The following is an 18,774-nucleotide window of genomic DNA, read 5'->3' on the forward strand; positions in this document are numbered from 1 at the left end:
AACAAAAGAAAATATGTTAAGCTCTTAGAACATTACCCAATGCCTGAACATTTAAGAGAAATACTGTCTTAATTGGGCATTATGGGACATACCTCTAACTCTTAGTGAGGCAGATGATATTCAAGGTCAGCCTGGGCCACAGAGGAGTCTATCTCATAAACTAAGGAAACAGGGCCTGGTGATGTAACTCCTTTAATCTGTCCAGCTCTTGGGAGGCAGAGGCAGGGTGATTTCTGTGACTTGGAGACCAGGTTGGTCTAGGTAGCAATTTCCAGACCAACCAGGGCTTCACAAGGAGACTCTGCCTCCAGCAGCTGCAGGGAACTTGAAGTTGAGGGAGCAGGAAAGTGTGATTGGGTCTGGGGGGAGTTAAGGGGAGGAAGGAAAGCGAATATGACCAAAGTATATATTGTATGAAATTTTAAAAGTTAAGAAGGGGCTGGTGAGATGGCTCAGTGGGTAAGAGCACCCGACTGCTCTTCCGAAGGTCCAGAGTTCAAATCCCAGCAACCACATGGTGGCTCACAACCATCTTCAACGAGATCTGGCTCCCTCTTCTGGAGTGTCTGAAGACAGCTACAGTGTACTTACATATAATACATAAATAAATCTTTAAAAAAAAAAAAAAAAAAGCCGGGCGTGGTGGCGCACGCCTTTAATCCCAGCACTTGGGAGGCAGAGGCAGGCGGATTTCTGAGTTCGAGGCCAGCCTGGTCTACAAAGTGAGTGCCAGGACAGCCAGGGCTACACAGAGAAACCCTGTCTCGAAAAACCAAAAAAAAAAAAAAAAAAAAAAAAAAGTTAAGAAAATGCTTATGAAAAACAACAGCAACACGGGCATGGTCGCACACGCCTTTAATCCCAGCACTTGGGAGGCAGAGGCAGGAGGATTTCTGAGTTCAAGGCCAGCATGGTCTACAAAGTGAGTTCCAGGACAGCCAGGGCTACACAGAGAAACCCTGTTTCGAAAAACCAAAAAAAAAAAAAAAAAAAAAAAAAACCCAACAGCAACAACAACCACAACAACAGGACTGGAGCGATGGCTGCTGATACAGAGGTCCTGAGTTCAAGTCCCAGGACCTACAGAGTGGCTCATAACCATCTATTGCTCTCTTCTGGCATGCAGGAGTACAGACAGACAGAGCACTCATACATTTAAACAACCACCACCACCACCACAACAAAACAAAAGCAAACAGACCAAGTCAAACAGGGGCTGGCAATGTAGCTCAGGGGTAGTTTGCTTGCTTAGTACTTGGAGGAGGCCCTGGCTCCAAGCTTAGCACTGGAAAGGAAAAGCAGGCAGGTGGTAAGAATTTGGTAATAGACTGCAGTGTGGCCAACCAACCATGCCAGTGTGGGTGGGGGGTGCCACTGTGTGTTTTTAGAGGGGTGTTTTTCTTGATGCTCCTTCAAAGCAATCTGGCCACTCCCCAGCAGGAGGTCTTTTTCTCACCCAGGGTATCAGGCTGGTACCAATATTCATCGGCTGTCCTCCTGGCAAGCGCTTGGCCTTTGATGTCTCCTACACGATTAAGCATTCCGAGGAGATAAACAAGCACTATTTGGACTGTGTGATTAAAGACACCGAGATGCCATGCTTCCTGTTTCGTGACTGTGTGTTCCATCCCTTCTCTCAGATTTACTGCCCTCCTGTCCTGGCCATTTTGTCCTCCCTCACTTGTCCCCTCCTACCACAGCACCACCACTTTTTGCCCTAACCTGGAGTCCCCTCCACTCTTCTTCCGTTCCTCTTTGGACAAAGCTAATGTCTTCCTCCCCTGTTCTCCTTCCCTATCCACAGTATTCCAGCCCTTCTTCTTAGTCCAAGACTTGGTGACTGGAGACTCTGGCAGTTTCTTGGGCAGGTGAGGAGAGACTGGTTGCTGGTTTGGGATACTTGGCAGTGGGAGAGGGAGATGTTCAAGACTCTACTTGATCCATATTTACCTCTGCATTCTTTAGTTACGTGCTGAAGGTGGTGGGTGGTGGTCGCACACTGGACACCATCAGAGACTACACAGAGGAAGAAATCTTCCGTTACAACAGCCCGCTGGACACGTAATCCCTTGGGGACCCCAGTCCACAGTTGGTGGGTCTGATGTGTAGGGTCACCCCTCCCACTTCCAGTTATGCAGGGGACTCTTTCTGCAAACTACACTCAAGGTGCCTTAGACAGTAATGTCTAGGGTTCCACAATCCTGCCCCACCCACTAGGTCCCCACCCTTAGGTGCTGAGAAGTATTTCTGCTCTTAACCCACTTTGACTTTATATGGGCCTGCATAGAACGAATAGCCTCATCTGGAAAACAAAGGTCGAAAGGACCACCGAGGACAAAAAGTTCTACATAATGTCTCACCAGAGCCCTGGAGTCGAGTGAGTGCAGGTCCTGAGAGCTCCACCCTCTAGGCTAGCCTTGAATTCACTGTGTAGTTGAGGATGACCTTGTTCCTCTGAGTCTCCCACACAGGTTTATGGGGGGTCTGAGTTTCCAACCCGGAGCTTGGTGTATGCCAGGCAAGCCTTCTACCTACTGAATGGCTCCCCTCCCCCCGTGCTGTTATTTCCCCTGCTCCCTCACCCTGGTATTTTTGTTTTACACAGAGTCTCACTATGTGGCTCCACCTATCCTTAAAATCATGATTGTCCTACTTCTGAAATGTGGGGGTTATCGATCTGCCCTTTGCACAAGCTTTTGTGTTTGTCTCTAAGAGGCTTCCCAGATAGTCACCTTAACCGTATTAGTGTTTCCAAAGGAGGGCTCTCCTTCGTAGAAAGAGGCTCTCCTGGAAGTCTGGGGCCTTTTACTCTGCCTTGCAGCCTTAGATCACATGCTCCTTCTTTCAGGAGGGCTCAGCCATGCCCTTTTTTCCCCAAGATGGGCAGTCAATCCCTCTGAACTCTCACATGCCTTTCCCACCCTGAGCCTTAGCCTGAACCTCCACAACCTTCCCTGACCCTCTGCCTGCATATCTACCTCCTCACATTTTGGTCCTGGCCACTCAGAGCCTGTCTCTGTCTCCTGGAGGACCTGTCTATAGCACAATTTGGATAGACACAAAATAACATTTTAAAAATGAAGAAGGAACAAGTTAACTCATGGTCAGAGTTCATTGACAGCTAAGTGGAGATGTTAACAAATGAAGAAACTATAGAGGACCTAATTAGTATGCAGGGGCTTGAAAACCGTTTCTAACTCGATGAAAGAAAAACATAAGGCAGCAAATGTGTAGGCTTAGGTTTTTTTCTTTCTTTCTTTCTTTTTTTAGGATTTATTTATTTCATGTATGTGGGTACACTGTCACTGTCTTCAGACACACCAGAGGTGGGATCGTATCCCATTACAGATGGTTGTGAGCCACCATGTGTTTGCTGGGAAAATGAATTCAGGACCTCTGGAAAAGCAGTCAGTGCTCTTGACTGCTGAACTATCTCTCTAGTTCTAGGCTTAGATTTTTTTAATTTAAGATTTTATTTATTGTATGCACATGAGTACACTGTAGCTGTCTTCAGACACACCAGAAGAGGACATCAGATCAGTTATAGATGGTTGTGAGCCACCATGTGGTTGCTGGGAATTGAACTCAGGACCTCTGGAAGAGCAGTCAGTGCTCTTAACCACTGAGCCATCTCTCTAACCCGGGGCATTCCTTTTTGAACAGTGCCCATTCCCTTGATGTCTACAATATCACCCTTCTTGTAGATTCCCATGTCTGTGGCCAAAGGAACAACACCATGTTTCCTCAAAGCCCTAGAGAACATATCCCAGATGCCTCTCCTCTTTCCCTTTGTGTTCATCATGTTGGCTAGTTACTAGAAGATGGCCGCCACGGCCGAGGGTGTCAGATCTTATTACAGATGGTTGTGAGCCACCATGTGGTTTCTGGATTTGAACTCAGAACGTTCAGTAGAGCAGTCAGTGCTCTTAGCCACTGAGCCATCTCGACAGCCCAGGGCTTAGATTTTTTTAAATCTACTTGTAATAAGGGTTCTCAGATGCTTCAGCATCATACAATACAGCCAGAAACTTCCCCTTCAAGATGGACAAATTAACCAACTGCACCCAAGACCATGTTCCATCTGGGTTTATTGAATAATGGACAAGAGGGAATTGGTGATAAAAGATGTGAGTCTGTACTTAGCTGGTGTCCAGACTGTACTTGTGGGATGAAGGTGGCACACAGTAGGTATTTAGTCCAACATCTAGGTCAGTTGGCAGATGGAGGCAGCAGGTAGCAACTGAGCAGCCAGCCTGCTTGGTGGCTGGTGCTCAGACAACGTTACTCTCTGAGACTAGAGACTGGAAGTGTGGCTCCGTGGGAGGACACTTGCCTGCAGTACTGCAATGAGTTGAGTCTTGGCCCAGCAGTAGAATGCTTGTCTAACTCTCATGAGGCCCCAAGTTCAGTCTGAAGCACCATAGTCACCAAGCAGCAGGCAGATTGGAGAAATTAGTGTTTCCCCTGGAGTGTAGGTGCTACAGCTGTCAACTTTTGGACTTGTAGGTGGCTGTGCTTGGAGAACTCCCCTTGCTATGACATCCTCCCCCAAAGCATCTACCCACCTGAGTTCTTCTTCAAGTTGTTAGTGAGCAATAGGTAAGCCAGGCTTATAGCCTAGGTGTGTGTTGAGGGTGGGGATGCAGTGTGCTGAGATTGTTCCTTGACATTTAACTCAATCCTGGACTCCATTCCCTCACCAGAGGTGTAGACAATAGCACATACTGTGACTACAAGCTCACCTTTATAGTGCACATCCATGGGCTACCACTCAGCAGCAGGCGGTCCTCCTTCATTTTTATGGTGAGTGGCAGCCAAAGGCTTCCTTACTGGGTGGGCAGGGGGTTCACCTACTACTATACCCCAACCCCGACCCCTTGTGACTGTTGTACTGGGCTTGCAGGTGTCTACCAGCTTCTTTATAGCCCTGGTTGTCTTCTACATCCTGTTCTGCCTCCTGTGGCCTCGCATAGTGAAGGCCTGGGTCTCATTACGCTGGAAGATTAAGAACATGATGGCACCAGAGACCTATTTATCTTCCTCCTCTTCTGGGGGCTTCACCCTCCATTCTCACAGCTCAGAGGGAAGTTTTGAGGGTCCCTCCAGACCAGGTACCAAAGAGGACAATGTTCAAGCTAAGAGAGCATAGGTGGCCTGAGTCCCTGGTCTGTACTCTTCCTCATGAACCCTTAGGCCTCTCCTCATGGGAATGCAGCCTGCCACCTACCCAGGACTTTCTGGTTTGCTAGAATGTTCATGTCTCATTCAGACCCTAATAAAGCCTCATTTCAGAATCAGTCCTGAGTCCTCAGAAAGGCTCATGTCTGCTTGGTTTGTACCAGCACAGCTGTAGTTAACTGTCAGAATATCAGAATCTTTTATTTTCAAGATGGCACAGCAGATAAAGGAGCTCTCAAGTCTGACAACCTGGGTTTGATCCCCAAGCCTTATAAGATCTAAAGAGAGAGCGGACTCTGTGAAGCTGTCCTCTGACCTCAACATGGGCACATGCATGCACACACACACACACACACACACACACACACACACACACACACACAGAGGCCTGTAGACCAGGCTGGCCTTGAACTTAGAGATCTGCCTGCCTCTGCATCCCAAGTGCTGGGATTAAAAGCGTGAACCTCAAAGCTCGGTCTGTAATTCTATTTTAATTTCAAAAATAAGAAAAAAAGGAAATAAGAGAAATGGCTCAGTGGTTAAGAGCACTGACTGCTCTTCCAGAAGCCCTGACTAAAATTCCCAGCAACCACATGGTGGCTCACAATCATCCATAAAGGGATCAAATACCCTCTTCTGGTGTGTCTGAAGACAGCCACAGTGTACTTATATACATAAAATGAATAAATAAATCTTTTTAAAGAGTCTGAAAAAAACGTGGAAGAATGATGCTCTGATAAACACGAACGTCCTAATCTTAAATCCCACCTGCTAGTCCTCTCTCAGCCTGCCTATGTAGTGACACCTGACAGTTTTCCAAATGGCTCCACATCGCCACCTCTCGACGTAGAGGCGGTACCCTTAAGATGGACATTCCACAGGCCGAAGCCAGCGAGGGCGGCCTTGGTGACAACAGGTGGGCGGGACATTGTGGGTATTGTTTTCAGTTGGAGCGAACGGACTTCCGTTCGCCATTTTGAATGATAGCAGAGGCGGAGCTGCGGCATGTTCATTAAGGGCCGGGCTGCGAAGACACCCCGAGGAGAGCCGAGGCGCTCCTCCCGTGGGGGGCGGAAGCTGGCCGTGGTAGCTCCGCCTCCAGCTTTGGGCTCCACCTCCCGGCCTCATTTCCGCCGGGAGTCCATTGCCCGGCGTCGCTGCCGTAAGTCGGGTCGGCGGCTTGCCGCATCACGGAAGATGGCGGCCACAGCGGCTACGGTGAACGGGTCGACCACCGTCTCGAGCTCCGGACCCGCGGCCACCTCGGGCGGGATCCTGCAGGCAGCGGCCGGCATGTACGAGCAACTCAAGGACGAGTGGAACCGGAAGAGCCCGAACCTTAGTAAATGTGGAGAAGAACTGGGCCGCCTGAAGGTAAGAGGTCGCCGGGTCCTAGATGCCTAATGCCTGGGGGAAGGTGACAGACGGGAGATCGAGGCTGGTAGAGCGGGCCGAGGAATGGGAAGAGCGAAGTTCGGCCCCTGAGGTGGCGGTAAGGGAGTGATGATGGGAAGATTGGTTCTGGCAGAATCGAACGAGATGGTTCGAGCTTTGTTACTTGGAGGGAGGCAGGAAGGAGTGGGCTCAGTGACAAACGGGGAGATAGTGAAAAGAATAAGTCTGAGGTGACGGGACGTTGAGGGAATGTGTGGTAAATAAAGCCCAGGTAAGCTGTGAGGGAGCAGAGGTTAGGAAACACCTGTGTGAAGAGGGGCAACAGGAACAGTTTGAAGCCCAAACGAACCTAGAAGAGCACGCGTTTCGGTTGTAAACACACTCGGGGATAGAAGGCCAGCCTGGTCTTCTTCAGTAGCGAGTTTGAGGAGGCTGGGCTACATAGACTTCGTCTCAAAATATATATATTATAATAATATTAATAAGTAAACAACAACAAAATATGTGTTAGGTTCCAAAGTTTACTAAGGAACGGTGTCTGGGATGGACTGCGGGAGAAGGGGAAAAGGAGTGCCCCCCATTCCTTGTTACCCCTTCTCGGGCACACTGTGGTGGAGAAGGTCTTCCCAGACCTGAGTATAATGGCTGGACACGATGTCCTACACTTGTAATCCTAGCACTCGAGAGGCTCACACCAGGCTCTCCAGTTCTAGACCAGATTGGCCTGCCTGGGAAGATGCTGTCTTAAGAGAGAAACCTAAAACAAGCTAAATATAGCAACAGGAAGAATTGAGGTCATGGGCGACTCCCCATCCCATGATCCCCCTGGGTCAGGCACCAAGTGCCTAGTGTTTCTCAGTGGAGTTACTAATATTTATAAGATGAGGTAATCCAATTGGTACGCTCCGTGTTCTTGGGCCCTGTGGTGTTTGCTTTACAAGGTCTGACTCCACTAATAGTCATGGCAGTTGTGTGGGTTAGGATGCATGCAAGCTTTTCCAAGTCAGAACATAAAAGTCCAGAGAACGTAAGTAATCTATATTTGAAATCTCGTCCTCATTCCTTCCCCCTCAGTTGGTTCTGCTGGAGCTCAATTTCCTGCCAACCACGGGGACCAAACTGACTAAACAGCAACTCATTCTGGCCCGTGAGTGTCACTAGGGTTGGTGGAGGGTGATGGGCCTGGGGTCATTGTAGGAATGACTGTAGTGGGGATCCCAGGAGGGATTCCAGCCACCACCTGAGAGCCCCTGTCCCCTTACTCACAGGTGACATTCTGGAGATCGGGGCCCAGTGGAGCATCCTGTGCAAAGACATTCCCTCCTTCGAGCGCTACATGGCCCAGCTCAAATGCTACTACTTTGATTACAAGTGAGGCTGGGCCCTCTAGGGTGGGGACTGGAGCAGGAGTGGGTAGTTCCTTGGATCTCTGGCTTCCTCAGTTGGCTTCTTCACCTGAGAACCATTGCCATTCTTAGCTCTGTCCCCAGAAGCTGGGGGGGCCAGAAGATTAGAGATCTTGAGCCTGGGTTTATGTAGTCTGGTTCTGTAAGTTTCTAAGCGGTTTTATTTTATTGATGTATTTCCATGTATATGGGTGCTCTGTCTGCTTGTATGTCTGAACACCAGAGGAATGCGTGGGATCCCATTACAGATGGTTGGGAGCTGCCACATGGGTGCTGGGAATTGAACTCAGGACTTCTGAAAGTGCAGAGCTCTTCAAGCATCTAGTGCTCTTAACTGCTGAGCCATCTCTTCAGCCCCTCCAATCTGTTTTCCCTTATCTAGTCCCATACTATGTCCCCTCTACCCAGTGTGGCTCTGAGTTACCCCTTCATTGTCCCTCTAGCTGACGTATCTATAACAGCCAATAGGATGCTACCTTGCTTCACACTTTGCAGGTGGTTTTATTTTGTTTGAGACAGGGTTCAAGGTGGTCCACCTGCCTACACCCGGAGATGATATGTAGTGCTGCCCCCTGCTGGTTTGTTTGTTGTGGGTTTTTTGTGGTTTTGTTTGTTTTGTTTCTGTGTAGCTTTGGCTGGCCTGGAGATCCACCTGACTCTCTGCCTCCAGAGTGCTGGGATTAACAGCGTGGGCCACAATACCCAGCTGTTGTTGTTTTGTTTTGTTTTTTTAAGATTTATTTTATGTATGTGAGTACACTGTCACTGTCTTCAGACACACCAGAGGCATCAGATCCCATTACAGATGGTTGTGAGCCACCCTGTGGTTGCTGGGAATTGAACTCAGGACCTCTTGAAGAGTAGAGTCATCTCTCCAGCCCCCCCAGCTGCCCCCAGCTGTTGTTCTTTGAGGCTATGCCTTATGTGCCCCAAGCCGGCTGAGAACTCAGTTGTGTTGTAGCCCTTCCGATCTTGAACTTTGGATACTCCTCCCTGTACCTCCAAGTGACTGGGATTACAGGTGTGTACCCCATGTCTTATTTATGAAATGCTGGGGATTGAACCAAAAGTTTTGTTCATTTGTTCACTCTGCTTACTGAGTGTCTAGCCTCTGGATGCTATTCTTATGGCTTTACATATGATAGACCATTTAATTCACTTATGTTTGCTGAACTTGCCTTTATGGTGTGGATACCTAGTGACAACTGTTTAGCAGATGGGAAATAGGCTGAATCACTGTAGTCCATATATGCTTGGTCCATATGGCTTGTGGCTTCTTTTGCCTCTCCGTACCTAACTTGTCTGAACTTCTGCAAGTACTTGTAAGGATTCTGGAAGGTGGGTGAGGAACTTGGTTAGCTCCCCAGTACCTTTTAACTTTGGTTTCTTCCCGCTCCCTGGCTCACAGAGAACAGCTTCCCGAGTCAGCCTATATGCACCAGCTCCTGGGCCTCAATCTCCTCTTCCTGCTATCTCAGAACCGAGTGGCTGAGTTCCACACAGAATTAGAACGATTACCTGCCAAGGACATCCAGACCAATGTCTACATCAAACACCCTGTGTCCCTCGAGCAAGTAAGGCTGGGCAGGGGAAGGGAGATCCTGGGTGAGGTGGGTGATACCAGTTTAGACTTTGGGAGGGTTTCCTGGAAGAATGATCAGCCATTTTCAATCCACCAACTTTTTTTTGTTGTTGTTTTTGTTTTTGTTTTTGTTTTTTTTTTTTGAGACAGGGTTTCTCTGTATAGCCTTGGCTGTCCTGGAACTCACTCTATAGACCAGGCTTGAACTCAGAAATCTGCCTGCCTCTGCCTCCCAAGTGCTGGGATTAAAGGCGTGCGCCACCACTGCCTGGCTCACCAACTCTTAACCAGCAAAACATACATGTGCCAGGCACCAAGAAAGGTTTTCATGTTAAGGCAGATCAAACAGATGAAACCCCTAATCTAGAATCCATGAAGTGTGCAGGCAGATAGGTACCAAAAGAATGAGTTACCTGTGTGGGATGTGAGGCATTGTTATGGGGACCTGGGCCTGGGAGGGATCAGAGAGGCTCTGAAAGGGCTAAGAGGTCATCTGGCAGAGGCAGTTTGTGTCCTGAGGCACAAACAAATGTCCTGCCATGTTTAAAAGACAGCAAAATATAACTGAGGAAAATATGTAATAAAAATATTAAAAAAAAAAAAAAAGACAGCAAAGAAGACTGTGGAAGAAGACAAGTAAGTCATGGGTGAGGCATGGGAGCTGAGGCCTGCAGAGGACTAAGCTGTGAGAAGGGCGGCCGAGTGGCCCGTGGGCCAGCAGTTGAGATGTATAGGGAGTGGAAGCCAATATACCTCCTTCTCCCCTTATAATTGGAGGTTAGATGCCAGTTTAGAGGAGGCTGCCAGGGTGAGTGTGTAAGCCAGGTGGTGCTTCTTGGAAGTGGAGAAGCAAGGGTGTTATGGTAGAGCAGGGATTGGGAGGCACCAAGGGAGCAAGGAAAGCCTGTGCCACTCCATCCTCTTCCTCTTTTCTGTTGGCCTTGGCAGTACCTCATGGAGGGTAGCTACAACAAGGTATTCCTGGCTAAGGGGAACATCCCTGCGGAAAGCTACACCTTCTTCATTGACATCCTGCTGGATACCATCAGGTACGTGGGGTCCAGGCCCCAGACTTCCTGGCCTTGTTAGTCCCCTACATGCCACAATGCCTGATGACAATGATTGACGCCCTGGTGTTTCTCATAGTGTACTGCCCCAGTCCCTCCCCTTCTAGGGGCTACAATCAGAACCTTGTATAAACTAAAGGAATGCTCTACTGCTGAGCTGCCCTCAAGGGTTTCATGTAGCCGAGGCTGGCCATGACCCTGTTCCTCCTGCCTCCATCTCCCACAGTGCAGGCTGGGGTTACAAACACCTGATCTATGTGGTGCTGGGGATAGAACTCAGGCATTCTAGACAAGCTCTCTTGTTTGTTCATACAAGAGCCTCCTCTAGACATCTGAAGAAGAGTGTTGTGTTCTTTTGAAGGTTCCTGTATGAAAAGGCTTACTCAGAGACTGAGCTGTGGGTCCCTTCTGGCCCATGCTTGCTTTGTGACTGGTCAAGTTAGTCCCCTCTCTCTCAGCCCTCAGTACTGGAGTCAGTCATTGGAAGACAGGGTCTGGGAGGTTGTCTGCCCAGTGATAACTGTTGCCTTCCCACAGGGATGAAATCGCAGGATGCATTGAGAAGGCCTATGAGAAAATCCTTTTTGCTGAGGCTACCCGGATCCTCTTCTTCAGCACACCCAAAAAGATGACAGACTATGCCAAGAAGGTGGCTGGAGTGTGGGACAAGGGACTGTGATCAGGGTTTGGGGATGGAGGGTATTGCTCCCTGTCTGAATAGTGCCAGTGCACTGTATGATAGTCGAGGGGGACATCAGCAGAACAAAGACTGCCCGTGACTAAACCCAGGCAAGTGGCTCAGCTTCTCTGAGCTTGCTGGCCTTTCCATAGAAAGAGGCTAGGGTCTGACAGGCAGACGTGTGGAGCCGAGCACACACACAGCAGCTGGCCTGGCAGACGTGTGGAGCCGAGCGCACACAGCAGCCGGCTCCTGCTCTAACGGATACTCTGCATCTTGACTTTGCCCTAAGAACTCCTTAGAAGCAGCAGCTTGTTGGTAATGCTTACACTGCTTCATTTGAGTGGAACAGTGCCCCCAGGGGTGTTGACCCTTGCTGCCCAGTGACCTTGGTGTCCCAGGAGGCAGGAGAGGAGGCTGGGCAAGTGGTCTAAGGCACCAGCTCAAGAGCAGACTGTCAGGGCCAGTGTGAGGAGTGGTGCCGCTGGCCGCTTGCTGTGGACCAAATAGTGTTTGCTCAGAGACTTCATAAGTCCTGTAGACCCATCTTAAACATGGGGAAACTGAGGCACAGGAAATCTAGTGGCAGTGATCCATGACAAAAGGAGCCATGGTACACCGGGAGGTAGCTGCATAGGGTGGGGAGCAGCCTGTGGGGTCACCTACCTATTTCTCATCTCTCTTTCTTCAGCGAGGTTGGGTGCTGGGCCCTAACAACTACTACAGCTTTGCCAGCCAGCAGCAGAAGCCAGAAGACAGCACCATCCCCTCTACTGAACTGGCCAAACAAGTCATCGAGTATGCCCGGCAGCTGGAGATGATTGTCTGAGGCTTGACCAGGGCGGTGGATATGGCCAGTCCAACAAACCTAGTATAGGCTGGCCTTCAATAAAGGCAGATTAACCTCGAATGGGCCCGAGTCTCCCCAGTGTGACGGAGGAGAGAATTGCTCCTGGAGATTTGGGAGTTTGGGAAGCGTTTGGGCTCCCTGGGCGAGCGTTTCCCAGTTGTCATTGCTCTGGGTTTTGAGGATAGATGCTCAGTGGCCCCCAGGAGAGCACGGGCCCAGACTGAGGGACTCTTCTAGCCAGCCGTGGATGCGTTTTGGTATTTGGGCCGAGGGACTAGATTTTTTTTTCCAGTGAAGCACCATGTGTCTCAGTTTTAAAAAAATGTTGGCCATGGATTAAATAATTTTTAAAATGAGACATGAAACTGACTTTGTCTATGGGCTACCATTTGAGCCCTCTGTAATAAATGGTATGAGCCCTGATATGAGTATATCCAGTCTGGCCCCCTTGAGCCAACATTGTAACTTAGACTAGACAGGCCCACTAGCCGGTTTCTTGCTTTGAAGTTCTTGGGAAAAGCCAAGCCACCTGTCCAGTTGGTTGTCCTCACTGCTGATCCAAAGTGACCCATGACCTTGGCTCAGCCACAGCACTAATAGTATGAAGGAGAACAATACCCCAGTCCTGGACCAGCCACCTCAAGTGGTAATGGACAGGCAGTTAGGCAACTTGTAGACTGGGTACTTTATTGGCAAGGAGGGTGAGGCAGAGGGGGTTGGGCAGTTGCACTCAGGTAGAATGGGTGGCCTGCAAGTCGTAGTGTTCCAGGCCCGCTACTAGGGAGCCGGCCAGCTTGACAGTGGCCACCCACGGTGGCTCACTCAGGTGGTTGGTAGGTGTACTCAGCCTGGGAAGATGAATTGACAGGGTCTGTCTTGTGTCGTTTCTGTGGCTTCACTTCACTTCCCCCTGAAGGCTGTCCTGTCATAGGTCCCCAAGGGCATTCATGGGCAGAAGGACATCCATATAGAATGGGAAAGAGTGTGAGTCTAAGTCCCCAAAGGAGGTTTTGTCTGTAACCAGGCCTGACAACCAAATCCAGGGGCTTACTATATATAGTAGCAGAGGTGCTGAAGGGGCCAGAGCCTTGGTCTCAAGTGGGTGGGAGGGTTGTAATGGGGTATGGGCGCTGGGAGTTTCAGTGGGACCAGACAAGTCGGAGGCTTATTAATCCACCCTCAGGTTCCGGAAACACAGGTGTTTCCTTTCCCCATCTCTGATAAACCATCTTTCCTGCCCTCAGGGATGGGGTCAAGGCAGTGACTAGGGTCAGGCCAGCAGGAAGGCTAAGGGTCAGCTTGGCATCCAGAATACCAAGAGGTTAGCTAAGCTTAGCCAGGAAAGGGCCAAGGCTCCTAGGGCTCAGCTAAGTTAAGGTCCAGGTAACTTGTGGGTCAGTCTATGGTCAAGACGCCAAAGCGTGTAATCTTATTCCATCCAGGGTAAATAAGTGCAGGACTTGGAGTGTGCCCTCTCCTTCCCACTCCCCAATCTCCCTCACCAGGCAGACACGTTGCGTGGCAGCCGACGGTGACGACGTTGATGGCGGCAGTAGCACTTGCAGGGACAGGAATTAAGCACCTCGAAAGGCGGCCAGTGCCTTGCTGTTCCCTTGTTAGAGGCCCCTGCTGTGGAGGTTCCGTTGCTACCACCGCCACCCCCTCCACTGCTGCTGTCAGTCACCGGAGCCGTATTCGGTTCTCGAGGGCCATCTCCAGAAGTCCCTTCTTCACGGATAACACCCCGGGCCGCTCGGGGACCTTTGTTCCTGCGTGTACGAGTCTTGGGTTGGGGCATTGGCGGTGACAGCTCAGCGGTGGCGGTTGCTGGAACTTGGGATGTAACTGTGGCTGGAGTTGCAGCTGGGACCTGGTCGGCAGCTGCAGTTGGGGATAAAGTGGAGGGAGGGGTGGGAGCCAAGGCTGACTCTAAGTGGCCAGGGCCTGGGGTAGGTGGACGGGCCACCAGTATCGGCGTCCTCGGGAGCGCTGGTGGCTGTGGTGTGGGTGGTGGCGCCGGTGGTGGCGTGGCTGGTGGCGTGGGTGGTGGTGGCGGCAGAGGCGGTATCTGCTGTGGACTTGGAGGCACTGGGCGAACAGGCTCGCCATTGTTTGGCGCTGGGAAGATGAACATGGGTGGTGCCAACAAGGCAGGTGTGGGCCTCCGAGGCCCTGAAGATGGATGTGTCTGACCTGACCTTGGTGGAGGGGATCCCCAAGGCCCTGAGAGCGTGGTCGTGCGCCGTCGGGGTGCCCCGATTCCCCCGACAGCCCCATTGAATCGGAAATGCCGTTCAGTGCCATCAGGAGGGCTCACCCAGTCGAATTTGGGCTTTGAACCTGGGAAGGTGGTGTAAGGGGGTGGCGGTAGAGCCCGGGCATGGGGAGCAGGCACCGAAGGGGGACCAGAACACCCTTCGCCATCTCCGTCACCACCCTCGGTTTCCTGAGCTGCACGAGGGACCTCTCCCAATGGACGAGTGGCTCCAGGAGGTTGGGGCCCTTGCTTCAGGACCTCAGCATAGGAGATGGCCCCAGAAGAGGCAAACAATCCTCCGCCACCACCGGCCCCGGGTGAGGCTTTGGCTGCTAAGGGGCCCGAGGCCGATGTGGGGGACAAATGGGGCCCCGACTTGAAGGTGACTTTACACAGCAGACTCAGGCCAGACTCGGAAGTAGCGGACCGAGCCATTTCGCCCTCTCCGGCTTGGGGAGGTACCCCTCCGTGGGCTCCCCCGGCCGCCTGACCCTCGCTGCTGTGTCTGACCTGACTTTCTGTGGGGCTTGTGGCTGACGAGGCCAGAGTGATTCTACGGTTCGGGGGCTGCGGGTCGCAAGTTGATGGTGCTGGCGGTAGTTGTTTCCGAGGTTCCAGGGGCGTCGGAGGTGGGGCTGGGGCCCTCAGGACCGGGTCTTTTTCGGTCAGTTGCCTGGGCAGCGGTGGCAGCGGGCGGAGGCTCGGAGGGTCACCCTGACCACGATGGCTCGCCTCCAGAAGACCGCGGATCCGAGGCACTGAAGTGCCCGTGGGTTTTCGCCACTTAGATGGCGCAGGCAGCAAGGTCCCCACGGGGGGCGGGGGTGGTGTGGAGACCGCAGCCGCCTCCTCTGGAGGGGGTGTCACTGGCGAGGGCAGTTCTAAGGTCAGGGGCAGGGGTGAGGATGAGGCCTGGGGCTCCGGGGGTATCAGGAGTCCCGGGGGCCCGGAACTGCCAGGGAACCAGACGCCCAGCCCTCGAGCCAGGCGCATGGCAGGGGATGAGGGGGTCACCTCGGGCTCCACCAGAGGCGTCCTGCGGGAGTCGGAGGCGCGGTCTGAGGCCTGTTCTTTTCGGGAACCCCCGCCCGCGGACGGCTCCGACTGCACGTTCCCCATTTTTGAAGAAGGTCGGGGACTGTGGTTAAAAAAACTTTCACCAGTCAGTCGGCGGGTTCTGCGGGGACTCCACGGCTCAGGCTGTTCTTGGACTGCCCCTGTGTGCATTGGTCTGCCCTGTCCTCCAATATTATCTCAGCCCCGGGCTCTTAAGTCTTCAGTTCTCCGATTCGCCATGGTCACGCCCCCTTCCCCATGGTCTTAAGGCTGCAGTTCTTACTCTTCGAACCTAACTTCTTAATGTACAAAGGCGCCAACCCTGATCCCTTGGCTGCTTAGATCACATCCCTAACACTTTTGCCACTCCCGGGATCTCCAGGCTCCAGGAGTCAGTCTCGCCAGCCTCTCTGTTGAAAGTTTCAAACCACACGGGTAATGATGGTTATGCCCAATAGCCAATAATGAATTCACGCTTCTCTCTCAACACTAGTCTAACCAGGCCCCGCCCCATTCTCTAGTCGCTCCTGATTGTCAAGAATCCGGCCATATCCTTGCCCCTCACCGCCCCGGATCAGGTCCGTCTCTGCCTAACAAATACCTGGGACTGTGGTCTAATTAGTTCCCTAGTCCTTCAATCCTAACCCTCCGATCACCCACCGTCTCTCTCTGTCGATCATTTGGATCCCTCCCTCTTCTTAGCCAGCAACAAATCCTCAAGCCTCTTAAACTTTTCCCGCTTGGCGTTTGTGACAGCTCTTAACTTAGGCTCCACCCCTTTCCTCAAGCTCCGCCCAGCTCCGCCTCTTAAGTGGACCCAACTCACCGACTCCTCCAGCCGACCAAAGATCAGATCACTGCCCCGTGGGCCCAAGGCAGGGCGGGGAACGGCCGTAGCAGAAAATAACCGAAAAGAACGGATGTGCGGGTGAAGGCAAGTGGGCGAGACAGCGAGGACGACCCCCGAGATCTAGGCCCCGCCCCGAGCTCGAGGCCCCGCCCCCTGCGAGCCAGCTTGAGTGCAGCCCTTCGAACCTGGATCACCCTTAGAAAAATACAGAAAACTCTTCATAGTGGGTAGGCAGGCCCCTTCTCATTAAGACCCACCCTTTTATAATGCCACACCCCTCTCTGTTAAGCCCCTCCCCGGACCCCCGCCCAAGGCAAACACTTGCTACGTAGCTCCTCCTTTTGGGCCTCTTATTTGACCTGTCACTAAGGAAATTTATGTCCAAGCTCCGCCTTGCTAAATCCAGGCAGCATCTCTTTCTAAGACCCCGTCTTTCCTGGGATGGCTCAGAAGGTCCACCCGCCCGCCCCTTCCGTGACGCACCCTCTCAGTTCCTCCAGCGTCCAAACCTCCTCCTTACTCAGGCTCCCAGGCCCCTCCCCTTTTCGAACCCTGCCAGGCATCCCGCCCCTCCCATTCAGAGCCCTGACCGTGGACCACCTTCTCTCTAGAACCTTGGGACCAGGGTCTATTTCTGTTCCCTTCTCATATCATCAGGGATCAACCGTTCAGATAAGTGGAAAAGTGGGGATTCCCTTCTGGGTCCCGAGAAAATGGGGGCTATAGATGTTCGTTGTATGCCTAGCCGGGCTCTAGGACCCAGCGGGCATGTACGCCCGCCTTGCTTCTACCCCTCCCCCAAGCCGCCCCCTCCCCCACACACATCTTCCAGGTTCCCCCTCCCTCCCCCCTCGCCCCGGCTCCCGGTGCCCGTCTCTAGCGCCGCCGGAGCCAGTGAGGGAGCGGGAGAGAAGAGGAGGAGGAGGAGGAGGAGGAGGAGGAGGAGGAGGAGGCCGCGTCGCCGCCGCTCGGAGCCCGGCCGGAGCCTCCCAGGCAGGTGCCCAGAGTGGCGAGGGGGCGGGGGGCTGACGAGACCGCCTGCCAGGGTGAGGGGGCAGTCTGGATCCCATCTGTAACCCTCTGCCCACCCTTGCACCCCGCGGATACAAGCTGGGAGAACAAGAGGGGTGGGGGCACCAAACTACGCGGTAGCCATTTGGGGTGCCAATCTCCATTTGGGGGTCCTGGACTTCTTCCGAGGATGCCCCATTCACAAAATTCTGTCGTGGACCCTCGCCATTGAGGAACTCTGATGACTACTCTCCCCGGGAAAATAGATGTGTGGGAGCATAGGACACCCCAAGATCTCAGTGCCCTATCTCAGCTAGGCCTTTGGGGGGGACCCCTGCCCTCTTTCCCCGCTTCACCTGTTGTTGGGGGAGGCGGGCGGACAAAGGAAGCCGTGTCACGTGACTGCTCATTCACAAAATCCCATCCCATTGAGAAAAGGGGGCTGGGGGCGCTGTGGCCGCCCCTTCCCCTCCTGAACGGCTGGGGAAACCCGACATCCTGCAGGTGGGGGAGGGGGCTAGAACTCGTTGCCTGGGCTCATAAGGTTGGGACTTCATGGTCCATGAGCCTGGGACAGTGGGGCTGAATGGTAATCCTGATTGCTGGGCGGAGGGCTACATCCCCTAAACTGGGGGCGGGGTAAAATGTTTCTGAAGGATGGGGGGGGGGGATGAGGGGATGGATCATTATCTCCCCTCCCATCTCTCTTCCTTGGCTTCCCTCAACTGAGACCAACCGGAGCAGCCTTGATTTTTGTGAATGAAATGCTCCTTGTATCTTTTCGGTCTCCGGTTGCTGGCTTTCTCTGCCTCCATCTCCTTCTCGGCCTCTCTTTCTGGCCATTTCTGGTTCTCTCTCTGCTCCCTGCCCATCTCCTGGTTGCTGGGTGACTCAGTGAGCTTTGCATCCGGTCTCATTCATAAATCCGGGAAAGGGGGGGGGGGGAGAGAAGCCAGGTTTCTCACCCAGTTAGTGGCCTGGGTGACTAGGGTGCGGAGGCAGTGTTGGGGGCACTGAAGCTGAGTTGATGAGTCCAGAGAAAATATATATGCGCAGGAATCCAGCTGTGAGAGGGGACAATGGGTGGGGCTATGGGTTTGTGATGAGAGGGAAGGAGACTGGGGTTGAGGGGGATGAGCTGTAGGGGGAGGGGGAAGTGGCAAACCCAGGCTAGGGGGGTGGAGATAAGGGAAGGTGCTGAAGAGGTGGGGATGGCAAGAAAAGGTAGATACGAAAAAGGATGGTGGGCAAGATGTCACTAAGAAGAAAGAAGCCATGATAGAAGAAAGTGGGCAAGGGGTGGGTGTACTATTGGCTTGAGGATGAGGTAAATCCAGAGGGAAGGGGTAAAAGAGGAGGGCAAGGTTAGGGAGAATGCTCAAACCGGGAACAAGATTTGAGTTCACGGCCTGTGTTGTTTCTGTCCTCCCCACCTCCTCCAGG

At 52.4% G+C, this 18,774-nt stretch overlaps 3 protein-coding genes across 10 annotated transcripts in view; 2 read left to right on the plus strand and 1 right to left on the minus strand.

Moving 5' to 3' along the window:
• The window catches only part of Catsperg (catsper channel auxiliary subunit gamma), a 29,406-nt gene extending 24,109 nt beyond the window's left edge, over nt 1-5,297 (plus strand). For 4 of the 6 annotated variants that reach the window (XM_085841968.1, XM_085841963.1, XM_085841965.1 and 1 more), the window contains 7 exons: nt 1,461-1,617; nt 1,805-1,868; nt 1,966-2,061; nt 2,288-2,377; nt 4,507-4,599; nt 4,704-4,803; nt 4,904-5,297. In XM_085841968.1, coding sequence (XP_085698094.1) covers nt 1,461-1,617; nt 1,805-1,868; nt 1,966-2,061; nt 2,288-2,377; nt 4,507-4,599; nt 4,704-4,803; nt 4,904-5,149 — 846 coding nt within the window. In that variant the 3' untranslated portion in view covers nt 5,150-5,297. Of the gene's footprint in view, nt 1-1,460; nt 1,618-1,804; nt 1,869-1,965; nt 2,062-2,287; nt 2,378-4,506; nt 4,600-4,703; nt 4,804-4,903 lie in introns of those variants that run through there. The other 2 variants (XM_085841967.1, XM_085841966.1) reach the window with 2 other exon arrangements.
• Nucleotides 5,298-6,145: 848 nt separating this feature from the next.
• On the plus strand, nt 6,146-12,217 carry Psmd8 (proteasome 26S subunit, non-ATPase 8). The gene is made up of 7 exons (XM_085841969.1): nt 6,146-6,552; nt 7,648-7,720; nt 7,842-7,944; nt 9,388-9,553; nt 10,510-10,610; nt 11,166-11,277; nt 11,999-12,217. The coding sequence occupies exons 1-7, from the start codon at nt 6,184-6,186 to the stop codon at nt 12,134-12,136; spliced, it is 1,062 nt and encodes a 353-aa protein (XP_085698095.1). The 5' UTR covers nt 6,146-6,183; the 3' UTR covers nt 12,137-12,217.
• A 549-nt stretch (nt 12,218-12,766) lies between these two features.
• Ggn (gametogenetin) lies at nt 12,767-16,515 on the minus strand. Of its 3 annotated transcripts, none has more exons than XM_021168367.3 (3): nt 16,297-16,515; nt 13,660-15,880; nt 12,767-13,005 (listed from the first exon to the last, which is right to left on the minus strand). In XM_021168367.3, the coding sequence occupies exons 2-3, from the start codon at nt 15,639-15,641 to the stop codon at nt 12,888-12,890; spliced, it is 2,100 nt and encodes a 699-aa protein (XP_021024026.1). In that variant the 5' UTR covers nt 15,642-15,880; nt 16,297-16,515; the 3' UTR covers nt 12,767-12,887. The 3 variants fall into 3 exon arrangements, with proteins under 3 accessions (XP_021024026.1, XP_021024028.1, XP_021024027.1); XM_021168369.3 differs by having other exon boundaries at nt 12,768-13,005; nt 13,660-15,552; XM_021168368.3 differs by lacking the exon at nt 16,297-16,515 and adding an exon at nt 16,131-16,265 and having other exon boundaries at nt 12,768-13,005; nt 13,660-15,552.
• Nucleotides 16,516-18,774: the final 2,259 nt, after the last annotated feature.

This window comes from Mus caroli, unplaced genomic scaffold (genome assembly GCF_978045245.1).
Source record: "Mus caroli unplaced genomic scaffold, Mus_caroli_1 scaffold_8, whole genome shotgun sequence".
Lineage (NCBI taxonomy): Eukaryota > Metazoa > Chordata > Mammalia > Rodentia > Muridae > Mus > Mus caroli.